At 40.5% G+C, this 12,568-nt stretch overlaps 1 protein-coding gene across 1 annotated transcript in view; it reads left to right on the forward strand.

Annotated features, from left to right (window-relative positions):
- The first annotated feature begins 1,900 nt into the window (after positions 1–1,900).
- The window catches only part of hira (histone cell cycle regulator a), a 94,855-nt gene continuing 84,187 nt past the window's right edge, over positions 1,901–12,568 (forward strand). The window contains exon 1 of the mRNA XM_080208511.1: positions 1,901–2,274. Within this exon, the coding sequence (XP_080064637.1) occupies positions 2,238–2,274 (37 nt within the window). The 5' untranslated portion in view covers positions 1,901–2,237. The remainder of the gene's footprint in view (positions 2,275–12,568) is intronic.

Here is a 12,568-nt window from a genome sequence, read left to right on the forward strand (position 1 = left end):
AACCCGTTGTCACAGAAAATACAGTCCGACTCGGGTGCAAAGTGCGCGATTGATGTTCCCACAGTCAAGCTCACTCACAACCAGTGGTTTGTTTCCAGGTCTTTCCTAAGTTTAGAAAATAAGATTTTGTTCTTATAAAATAAATGTACAGCAAGCACACCTATTTTTAACATCCAAAGTCTTCAAAAATGGGAATTAGTAGCTTAATTTATAATGTGAAACAATAACACGTCTGATAAAAAAAGCATAAATCATGGACTTAGGAAATGTGGAATTTTCTCAAGTGAACTTGCATTTTTATAGCGCCCTTCACAATGGAATGAATTGTGATATTTTTGTAATTTCAACACGATTTTGATCAAATTTCTCACTGGCAATTAACAACAAGGGCATAGAGTTACTGAATACGCTGTGATTGATTAAAATTGATAATCCATATAGCAAGAGGAAACTGATTGTTGCCTTTTAAATTTGAAAAGGGTTTTCAATTGGATTATCATAAGAGTTGGTCTTAGAAGCCTTGTTTCTTCAATAGATGGTCCTGACTTTGACAGTGGGAGGAACATTTTCAAAATGTAGAATATAAATATGCATGAAGACAAATAATGTGCTGCCATGTTTCTTACAACAGTGACTGATATCAGAAGTATTTAATTGGCTGTACCGTGCTTTGGTGATTGTGTAAGGTGATGTATAAATACAAGTCTTCCTTTTAATCAACTGGTTACCGGCAAACAGATACAGTGCTTGAATCTGGAGAATGAGACTGGGGCACTATTTGTTCTGGATTATTGTGTGCACATCTGTTCTTTTAATGATTTGAAGTAGATTAATGTCTGTGTGTGAACATTGGAATAATTAATAAAAATTAAGGAATACAAGAAATTGTTGGAATAGGGTATGGTTAATATTACCAACAAGTCCATTCTTTTTCTTATTGCCACCTTTCCTCTTGCCATATCTCTCAATTGCAACAATAATATGATTCCTAAGCCCATTTACTAATACAATCTACTAATAATCTGAATTCTTTGTCATATTGAATAACTGACCTGAGCCAGTTTATCAGTTTCCCCACACAAGAATCTAGAAAACTTCAAACTGTACTTGCTCCAAAATATATAAAATACAATTTCCTTAACAGTTTTTTCATAAGTTAGTTGAGCACTAAATCTAGGCTGGCGTTTGACTGTAGTGGTGAGAACAAATTTTTTAATGATGAGATGTGAATTACTATTAATGTCAAGACTCTGTTTGTCCTCCCAGGCGAGCATAAAGCATCTAAAGGGATAACTTGAAGAAAAGCAAGGGTGCCCTGGTACCCAATAGTTATCAAACAACATCACTAAAACAAAACCAAAAGAGAAAATGCTGGAAAATCTCAACAGGTCTGGTAGCATCTGTAAGGAGAGGAAAGAGATAACCCTTATCATCTGGATTCGAAACATCAATTATTTTCTCTCCTTACAATTGCTACTAGACCTGCTGAGGTTTTCCAGCATTATCTGTTGATTGCTGTTTGACGGATCTCACTGCACACCAATTGGTTTGACTTCTATATTGTATCGATTACAACTTTCCAAAATCAATTATTTGGCTGTAAATGCCCTGAGGTTATGAATCACAACATCATTGAATGGTTACAACACAGAAGAATGTAATTCAAGCTGTCAAGTCCAATGGTTCTGTGCAGGAGCAATTTAGCTAGTCCCATACCCCAGCACTTTGCCTGCAATATTTTCTCTTAATGTGTTTCTACACATTAGGGAGTAACTGGGTTTCACTTCCCTGCAGTAACTGGGATAACATTCTCTCCAGCAGGGAGGTGAAGGATGTGCCAGTTGCTGAACACACAAGTCTCAGCCAAATAGGCCGAGTGTTCGGTTTGCTGATGCTTGAGGTCATCACACAGACCCTTCACGATAAAAAACACATTAAGAAATTAGATTAATATGTGTTCCAGTGAATAACAACAGATGTATTTCAAAGTGAAAGCTCCTGGTCTCAGCACAGCTGCCCAATGGGTCATATCCTGGGGGCTTTGCACTGCACAGGAACGTTTGTCCTGACCTTGACTTTTCCTCGGAGCGCTGCGGCCGCGGCGCCTGGCTTTCCGGGGAGTGCTGAGCGTGTGGCTCCCTTCCGGCGGGAGCGGAGTGAGAGGCCGGGGGCAGCCCGGGACACTGACACCAGGAGCCAGTGAGGCGCAGCTCGAGTCCCAGGTCTCAGGGCCCAGCATGAAGCTGCTCAAACCTGCCTGGGTCCATCACAATGGTGAGCGGCGGCCGGGGCCGCGATCTGGGGCTGGGGGCTGGGGGGCGGGGAGCTGCTGGAGGCAGGAAGGTTTTGCGGGGCAGTTGCAGGAGGGTCGAGGTGACTGCATCTGTCAGAGAGGCTGAATGGGAATGGTGGCGCAGACCCCAGCCTGGGTTGGGATCGGGGTGAGTGGAGGGAGGGGAGCTGGAGATCGCGGAGACCCAAGAGCCTGACTGGGTGACAGATTCCTCAGGAGGAGTTGGTGGAGGTGGCGATGGGTCACAGAGGTCTCTACCTGGCGGTCCAGATGGACAACAGCGGGGTGGGCTGAGAGGGATTGGAGTCGGGTAACTGTGCACAGTACATGTACTGGTGGACCTCGAGGAATGGCTATGGAGTAGGATATGGTGACTGAACCAGTCACCACAGTGAACAGGTACTTGGGACAACTAACTATAAGACTACAGGAACCTTGAGATTTAAAAACAAAAGTAGGCCACACAGTTCCTGGAGCCTGCTCCACATTCAATGTTCATAACTGATCTTCAACCTCAGCTCCCTTTCTGCACAATCCCCATATCCCCTGATTTCTGCAGTGTCCAAAAATCTGTTGATCCTTGATTATAATCAACCCCTAAGCGACTACAGCATTTCAGGTAGAGAATCCCAAAGGCTCTCAACTTTCCTCATCTTTGTCTGAACTATCTATCCTCTCTTCCTGGGATTCCCACTTGTTCTAAAGACTCTCCACCCATCCTCTCAGCATCTATCCCGCAAAGCTTGCACAGAATCTTTTGCCTTTCAATGAGATCACCCCTCATCCTCCTAAATTCCAGAGTTCTACTCCGTCTTCCTTTATAGGACAACGCTTTTAACTCAGGAATCAACCTGTTGAACTTTGGAATTACTTTCTTTAAGGCAAGTATACCCTTCCTTAGATACAGAATCCTAAACTGTCTATAGCACTTGAGGAGTGATCTCATCAAAGCCTTGCACATTTGCAGTTCTTTCTCGTGAATTCCATTGTATTGTAACAAAGGCCTTTTTAATTGTTTGTTGTAGCTGCATGTTAGCCTTCTTGATTTCTCGTACAATGGCACCCAAATGCCCTGAACAAATATTTAATAGATTTTCATCATTTAAAAATAAATCTGTTTTTCTACTCAACGAATCAAAGTGAATAACTTCATGTTTCTCACTGTTATACCTCATCTGCCACCTTGCTGACTCACTTAACTTATACTACTTTTCTACTTTTTGCGTTGTCCTCACATTTTACTTCATTTAACTTTTTTCAATTTTTATTCATTCATGGTATCTGAGAATCTCTGGCAAGAACAGTGTTTGTTGCTGATCCCTAATTTGTCTTGAGAAGATGGTGGTGAGCCACGTTCTTGTATTGCTGCAGTTCATCTGGTGTATGTACACCCAGCGTGCTGTTAATATGGCAGCTCCAAGATTTTGACCTAGCAGTAGTAAAGCAACAGCAATATAGTTCCAAGCCAGGATGGTGTGTGGCTTGGAGGAGAACTTGCAGATGATGGTGTTCCCATGCACCTGCTGCCCTTGTCCTTTCAGACGGTAGAGGTGGCAGATTTGGAAGTGCTGTGGAAATAAACTTAGCTAGTTGTAGCAGTGTTGCTTATATATGATACACGTTGTTGCCAATATGTGCTGGTGGCAGAGGGAGAGAATGTCTAACGTGGTGGGTAGAGTGCTGAGTAGAGGGGTAGAGGGTTGGTTTGTAGGCCGAATAGTGTTGAGCTTTTTGAATGTTGTTGGAGCTGTACTTATCCAAGCAAGTGGACTGTATTCCATCACACTCTTAACTTTGCACTGTGCATAGGTTTGGGAAATCAGGAGAGCGGTCACTTGCCAGTTATCAGCCCAAACCTGAATATTGTGCAGATCTTGTGCATATGAGCATGGACTGCTTCAGTATTTGAGGAGTTGTGGTTGGTATTGAACTCTGCAATCATCAGGGAAATCCTCATTTCTGACATTATGATGGATGTAAGGTCATTGCCAAAGCAGTTGAACTTAGTTGTGCATAAGACTCTACCCTGAGGAAATCCTGCAGGGATTTTCTGGGGCTGGGATAATAATTGTCCAAGAACGACAATCACTTTTCTTTGTACAAGGTGTGACTGCAACCCAGTTTTCCCCAACTTTCATTGGCTTCAATTTTACTGCGACCCTTGATGCTATACTTTGTCAGATTTTGCCTTGGTGTCAAGGGCAGTTATTCTCACCTCATCTCTTGAATCCTGCTCTTTTGTCCGTATTTGGATCAATTCTGTACTGAGGTCTGGAGCTGAATAGCTTTGGCAGAGCCCAAAATGAACATCAGTGAGCAAGTTATTGCCATGTAAATGCTGTTTGACAGCACTGTTGACAACGTTTTTCATCACTTTGCTGATGATCAAGAGTAGATTGGACAGGTAATTGACTGGATTGGTCCTACTTTTTGTGGACAGGATGTACAGGCTGCCAGTGTTATATTGTATTGGGATAACTGGGCTGAGACTAGTTCTGGAGCACAGATCTTCAGTCCTGTTCCTGGAATGATGTTAGGGCCCATTGCCTTTGCTGTATCCAGAACTTCAACCATTTATTGGAGTGAATCAAATTGGATGAAGACTGGCATCTGTGGTGTTGGGAATTCAGGAGGAGGCTGAGTTGAATCATCCATCTGATGTGGTGGGCCCTCGCATCATCGAGGACGGGGATATTTGTGGAGGCTCCTTCATTGTTTAAAAGTCCACCACCATTCACACCTAGATGTGGCAGGAGTGCAGAACTTTGATCTGATCTGTTGGTTGTGGGATCGCTTGCTCTGAGCATCACATGTTGCTTGCAGCTGCAACATATATACATTGCATTTAGTCCCTTCATCTAAGTTATTAACGTAACTTATAAATAGCTGAGCCCTAGCACTGATTCTTTTGGCACCTCATTTGCTACAGCTCACAAACTGAAAATTACTTGTTTATTCCTGTTCTCTTTTCTGTTCTTTAGTCAATTCTCTACCCATGCTAATATATTACTTGCAACCCCTTACACCCTTACGTTGTACAAGAACTTTTTGTGTAATATTTTATTGAATGTCTTTCAAAAATTCAAATATACTATACTCACCTGGGGCCCATCAATTTACCCTGCCAGTTGCATCCTCAAAATCTCTAGATTTGTCAAGCAAGATTCCCCTTTCACAATGTACTTCAATTGAGTTGGTGAATATAAGCATCAAACGAAAGAAATGGATTGAGATGAGAGATTAGAAGAAATCCAGCAGATGACCAAGTGCTGGCAAGTGGGATTAGGTGGGCAGGTCAGGGCCTTTCATGCTTCGATGCAGACTCGATCGGCTGAAGGGCTTATTCTGCGCTGTTGTATTCTGTCATTCTGTGACCCGTGAATTTTGAAAATTTCTGTTACTGTTGTGACGTAGATTTTTGTTGTGTGACTTGCATGATTTCATTTGCTCCATGGAATCACTCTGGTCAGTTAGTAAGCCACTTAATTCTGCAAAGAGATACCTCCGCAATTGTAATACTTAGCAATGACACTATTTTTGGACCAGCACAGACAAGTAATCCATTAGTACTGAGACTTCAATACTCGGAGCATAATACCACAGAAATGTTAGAAGACACGTCCTTCAAATAGGACACTTTGACGGGCGTGTGTTACTTTCCTCCATAAATCTCTTCTTTCTTTCAACATGCTCCTGAAAACCTACATCTTTGGTCAAATATTTGGTCATCTTTGGCTCTGTGTCAGTTGCTGCAATGATCTTGTGAAATGTCTTGGGAAATTTCACTGTTAAAGGTGTTGTATGAATGCAATTCTATCCTGATATTCCTAAAATAGTCCAGTATTTACCACTAGTAAGTGCTTGCAATTGCTACATTGATATTTTTGCTGCTTATCTAATGGTGGATCTACAGGCATCTGAAACCATTTGACTTACATGAAGTAGTTTGTGTAGCTTTGATTTAATTTTAAATGTCATGAATACTGCTTGTAAATTTACTTAGTCTATTTCAATTTGCAGCTGTTCATTTTATTGACCTATTAATTTAATTTCAGCACAAGGAAAATAAGTACTGTTTCACTTAAGTTTTTGTGCAAATAAAAAATTGTGCCAAGAAAAAAAGACCAGAAGTGAACTTTAAAAAACAGAGGAAGACCAAGGAAGTTCTGGATAGACAAAGTCAATAGTCACTTATTGTCGAAAGGACTACAGATGACTGAAGCAGCTGTCAAGTTCAGACCACCAACAATGAGTGAATTCATGTTGTTGTTGAGCTGATGGATAGAAATCTATTGGACAGTTGTCTGCAGTGTTGGAATATTGTTGGAATAGTTTAAATCATAAAATCCCAATAGTACAGAAGTGGGTCTGCACCTACTCAGCATCTTACCCAGGACCGGCCCCCGCCCTATTCCCATAACCCCTAATCCATCTTGCCTACACAACGTGGGACACTAAGGGGCAATTTATCATGGCCAGTTCACCTAACCAGCAGGTCTTTTAGACTGTGGGAGTAAACCGGAGCACCCGGAGGAACCCCATGCAGACACGGTGAGAACGTACAGACTCCCGCAGACAGTCACCCAAGGCTGGAATTGAACTTGGGCCCCCGGCACTGTGAACCAGCAGCGCTAACCACTGTGCCACTGTGTCGCCCACTGTCGAGTAGTTTAATTTAAGCAGTTAGTGTAACTCAAGTATGTTATGAGAGAAAGTTAAGAGGATGTTTGATAGAGGTGACCAAGATCATGAGGGGCCTAAGTAGAGTAGTAGGGAAGAAACTGTTCTCACTGCCAAAGGTCAAGAGTCAGAGAGGACTGATTAAAGTGAATGGGAAAAGAACCAAAGACAGCAAGAGGAACCATTTCTACGCAGCAAGTGGTTAGGATCTGGAATGCACTGTACATTCCAGAATGTGGTGGAAGTAGATTTAATTTTGGCTTTAAAAAGAAATTCGACAATCATCAGAAGGGAAAATAATTTGCATGTTTATAGAGAGAAAGGCATTGGAGTGGAGCCAGGTGAGTTGTAGAGAGTCAGCACTGGCATGATGGCCAAATGGCCTTCTCCTGTGCTGTAATCATTCTATGCTGCAATAAAGGAAGGTGAGTTTCCATTTGTCTTATCACCTGAAAGAGCCTGGCAAATCCCCTGACATTTTGTATCAAAGCCTAACAATGCAAACAAAAATCCATGTAGAATTGCACTCAATGACTGGTAGAAGATAGCAGGGTTAATGAGCAAGCTTGCGTCTGTGATTTATGTTGAAGACCTTGATGAGATTGGTTCTTTACAATTTATTTACGCCCACGCTCTATTTATTTTACTCAGTCTGTTGGCTCTATATTGATGCATGGTTAGTCTCAGAGGTTACAGAAATTGATTCCATTGTATATATTTTCTTGGGACTTGCTGTTGTGCTGCAGATGTCAAACATCAATGGGAAGAAGGAAAGAGGCTTTAATATAACTCCAGTATGAAGTTTTGGTAGGATGAGTGAGGTTGGTAACTAGAGGACCCAGCTTTAAGGTGATTGATAAAAGAACCAATGCCAATATGAGAAAATAATTTTTTACAAAGTGAATTGCTTCAATGTGGTGTTCACTGCCTGAGTGGGTGGGAAAGTATATTCAGTAAAGGAATTTGATAAATATTTGAATTTAATTTATTATTGTCTCATGTGTTGGGATGCGGTGAAAAGTATTATTTCTTGCACGCTATCCAGACAAAATGTACTGTTCATAGAGGAGAAGGATAGGATAGAGTGCAGAATCTTGTGTTGCAGGTACAGGTGGGAAAGATCAGCTTAATATGTGATAGGACCATTCAAAAGTCTGATGACAGCAGGGAAGAAACTGTTCTTGAGTCAGTTGGTCTGCGTTTTCAGACATTTGTATCTTTTTCCTGACGGAAGAAGGGACAAGGTTTGCAGAATGGGGAAAGAGCAGGGTAAGTGGGACTAATTGGATAGAGTTGGGACAAGCCTGGTGGGCTGAATTACTTCCTCCTGTGTAGTGTCATGTGAAGTTACTTAAATGTCAAAGTTCTGGAATTAAACACAGAAAATGCTGGAATGATGCAGTAGATCTGTTGGCGTAGGTCAAGTGCAAAAGTCTCTTTTCCCAACATGTTATAACTTGTCTTTTCTCCTTGAAGTTGCTTGGCTACAGTGTGTTTTCAAGCTCATGTTGGAACTTCGAATCCACTTGTGGTGGTCCATTTGTATGATTTGGTGAAAGTACCATATTTTCTAGATTGGAAGGCAGTGTCCCCATTAACATCACCAGCCCTTACACATGTGGAGTTTTGTGTACAGCACTGGTCTTATCTAAGGAAAGATGTTAACATATTAGAAGTAGCTCAGAGAAGGTTTACTGGACTAATACCAGGAATGAGTGTGTTGTCTTTTCAGGAAAGGTTGGAGGGGTTAGGTTTATATCCATTAGCGTTTAGAAGAGTAAGAGGTTACCTGATCGAAACCTTTAAGATCCTGAGGGATTGTGACAATGTGGATGTGGAGTGGATGTTTCCTCTTGCCGGAGAATCCAAAAACTAGGAGTTCCTGTTAAAAGTAATGGGTCAGTCATTTAAGATGGAGATGAGGAGAATTTATTTCTCTTGAGAGGATGGTGGAACTCTCTTCCTCAAAAGACAGAGGAGGCAGAATCTTTGAAAATGTTTAAGGCAGAGATAAGTGGATTCTTGATTAACAAGGGGTGAAAGGTTATTGGGTGTAGGCAGGAATGTGGTTGACATTAGAATGCAATCAGTCATGATCTTATTGAATGCTGGAGCAGGCTCAAGGGGCTGAGTGGCCTACTTCTGCTCCTAAGTTGTATGTCCATATATAATGAATCTGTATGTACCTTTAATATTCTGAAGCTGTGGCTTTACATTGCAATTTAAATATTTCATAGCTGTTGGGGAGAACGTAGATGAGGCAGATGAAAGGTGTGCTAGAACAGTTTATTGCAAAGTGACTTGGTGAGTTGGGAGGAGCAGAGGATTCTACACTTCTTATTATCCCTTCTGTGAAAGAAAAGTTTCCTTTTTTTCCCCCACCTAAATGGCCTGGTTCTAATTTTAAGACCATTTCCCATTGGTATTGATCTTTCTGCCAGTGGAAATGGTTTTTCTATTGATTCCTTTTATTATTTCAAATACTTCAACCTGATCACCCCTGAGTCTTCTACAGAGATGGGAGTACAAGCTACATTTTCTGCCCTAATTTATCCCTCTAAGTCAGCGCACTATCCTGGTGAATCTGCTCAACCCTATCTAATCTGCAATGCAAGTATGAAAATAGTACTAAAGATGGGGTCTGTTCAAGGCCCTGTACAACTGAAATATTACTTCCATTCCTTTGTAACCTAGTCCCCTTGAGATAAAGGGCATCATTTCAGTGGGTCTTCTAACTGCTTTTCGTACATCTACTAGATTTTAATGATTTGTGCATTTGGACGCCCATTCTCTTTCCTGCTCTAAAGTTGCTAGTTTCTCAACATTTACAAATTACTTCTATTTATCTTTTTTAGATACAAAGCGTAAAACCTCACATTTACCCATTGCATCGAAGACCATCTCATGCAGTTTTGCCCATTCGTTTAATCCGTTTATGTCCCTTTGGGACTTCCTCATCCCCTCTACTCTATTTACTGTCCCTCTTGATTTGGTGTCATCTGCAAACTTGGGAAAACACTGTAACTAGCTATTCCTTCATTCAAGCCATTCATAACTTCTTTTAAAGTTTATTTATTAGAGTCATAATTAGGCTTACACTAATACTGCAATGAAGTTACTGTAAAACTCCCCTAGTCGCCACACTCCTGTGCCTGTTTGGGTACACTGAGGGAGAATTTAGCATGGCCAGTGCACCTAAACAGCACATCTTTGGGACTGTGGGAGGAAACCAAAGCACCCAGAGGAAACCCATAGAGATACAGAAGATAGAGAAGGTGCCTACGCCGTACTTATAGTCACACAAGCTGGGAATCGAACAGGGCCCCTGGTCCTGTGAGGCATCAGTGCTAACCACTGTGCCACCTGTGGTGACAAGTAGAGGCTGCAGAACAGATCCCTGGGGACCATCACTTGTCACATCTGAGTAAATACCCTTTATCCCCATTTTCTATCTCCCAATCAATTTTCAATCTATGTTAAAAGGTGACCTATTTTATGCACACACAATTGTTCAGCGATCCTTTGTGTGGAACCAAATAGAATGCCTGTGAGATGTGCACGTGGGTAATATCCATAGACACTCTTCTGACTATCTTTTATTAGTGATCACCTCAAAGAATTTAACTGACTTGGTCAAACGTGGTTACCCTTAATAAAATCATGCTAACATTTCCTGATCAGCTCATGTTTGTCCAATTGACGAATCAGTATATTTCTATAGTGCCGATTTAAGTAGCTTGCCATAACTAATGTTAAACCGACAGCCCTTTAATTATGATGTAGAGATGCCGGCGTTGGACTGGGGAAAACACAGTAAGTAGTCTCAAGAAACCTGGTGTTGTGAGACTTCTTACTGTGTTAACCCTTTAATTAACTAGTTTCTGTCTCCTATCTTCTTACATGGAGTGACATCAGCAATTTTCCAGTTTAATAGCACAATTCCCATGTCAAGAGAGCTTGAAGTTCCTTCAATCTCTTCATCTTTTAGTACTTGGGTGGAAACCACAAGGCCTTGGAGATGAATCAGTTCTATATCCATTATATTTCTTTGTTGGCGTTTTTAAAAACTAGTATTGAAATAAGTTCCTTCTTTGAATTTATTTTTAAGTTTCTTTCATTCATTGCTATTTCACCCTTTTCTTCTCCTGTGAAAACGGATCCAAAGTGCTTGTGTAATAAATCTGTATCGCCTTGTTCCTTGTTACCTAATACCTTATCATACAATTTATTCTTTCTTCTTCCAAACCTGGGTTGCAATTAAAGAGAACAGTTGGAATGGTTTAACACTCGGGTTAAATACTGACATTCAGGTCTGTTACTAGTGTAGTATTAATGAGAGTGACGAGATAATAAAGAATATGCCTCAGGAGCAAATTGAACATTAAGGTTTGTTGGCAAATATGTAATTTTTTAATAGATTTTTGACATGACTACACCAGAGGGATGATGTGGCTTGATCGTTCTTCTTCTTGGACTATATCCTTTAAAGTGCCCACATCTTCCTCAACCACTATTTTAATATATTATATATTTTACCTTTTACGTTGCATGCCAGTTTATTGGTTTCTTTTTAAAGCTCATCAGATCTTCTTTGCGTTTCCTTTGTGGTTTTCCACAATTCCCCCAAGGCCACTGCATTATCACTTTCCTTGACATTTGTGTTAGTAACTCCATTTAGCTTTATACTGCATCTTGCCTTACATATTGACTATGGTTACTTAACTGTACAAACAGAACTTTTAATTTTGTTGTAATAAGAACTCTTTGAATGCTTCCCATGGTTTTTCTGTAGATTTACTTGTTAACAAGTCAGTCCTATTTAATATGTTTACCACGCGCCTCATTTCTTCAAGAAAACTGTACTTAAGTTAAAACTTAGTGTGTGATCTTTCTTCGCAAATTGAATATTAAACTTGATTATGCTTTGCCCTGTTTGCAAGATGCACCCTTAATTTAAAACTTTAGTTTATTCTAACTTGTTACTAATTTTGCAAATAATGACTGTCATATAGTTTGACTCTAAGTTTGAAAAGGATAAAGATCAGGTTGTATCATTTATTTAATGTGTTAATACCAAAAAGCTACATCAAAAATGAGACTTGTGTTGATATATCTCAGTGCCCCAGTTTAAAACATCTTTTGAGGTGGGCCTTTTGTTACCTCAGTGCACTCATTAATGCCATCGGGAGGAACAGACTTGTAACTACCAACACTTCTCCCTTGTGCTAAATCATTCAAACTGTTCTCTAGTTCCAGGTTTAGAAGAAGAAAAAGTAGGATTGTACTGCAGAATGTTTTCACATTTTAGATCTACGCCATTTGGAAAGTTTGATATTCCCAAGATAAGACTTTACAGAAATCTTAGTAGTGGTGCATTGTAAGGTTTGAATACACTGTTCTCTGAAGTCTTGGGCCACTATCTTGAATTTATTTGAAGTGACAGGTTTTCATAGGAACAAAGAAAGTGCTGTCACTCACTAGTAAATGAAAAAAGAAAGCGAATTTAGCTGTTTGACCAGGACACTTTTTTTGTTTGGATGTAAGCTGTCCACCTGTCAGTAATCTGATCAGCTTACTGTGGATTTCTAGCCTTTT

The sequence above is a fragment of the Carcharhinus amblyrhynchos genome, chromosome 20, assembly GCF_965287045.1.
Source record: "Carcharhinus amblyrhynchos chromosome 20, sCarAmb.v2.hapA, whole genome shotgun sequence".
Lineage (NCBI taxonomy): Eukaryota > Metazoa > Chordata > Chondrichthyes > Carcharhiniformes > Carcharhinidae > Carcharhinus > Carcharhinus amblyrhynchos.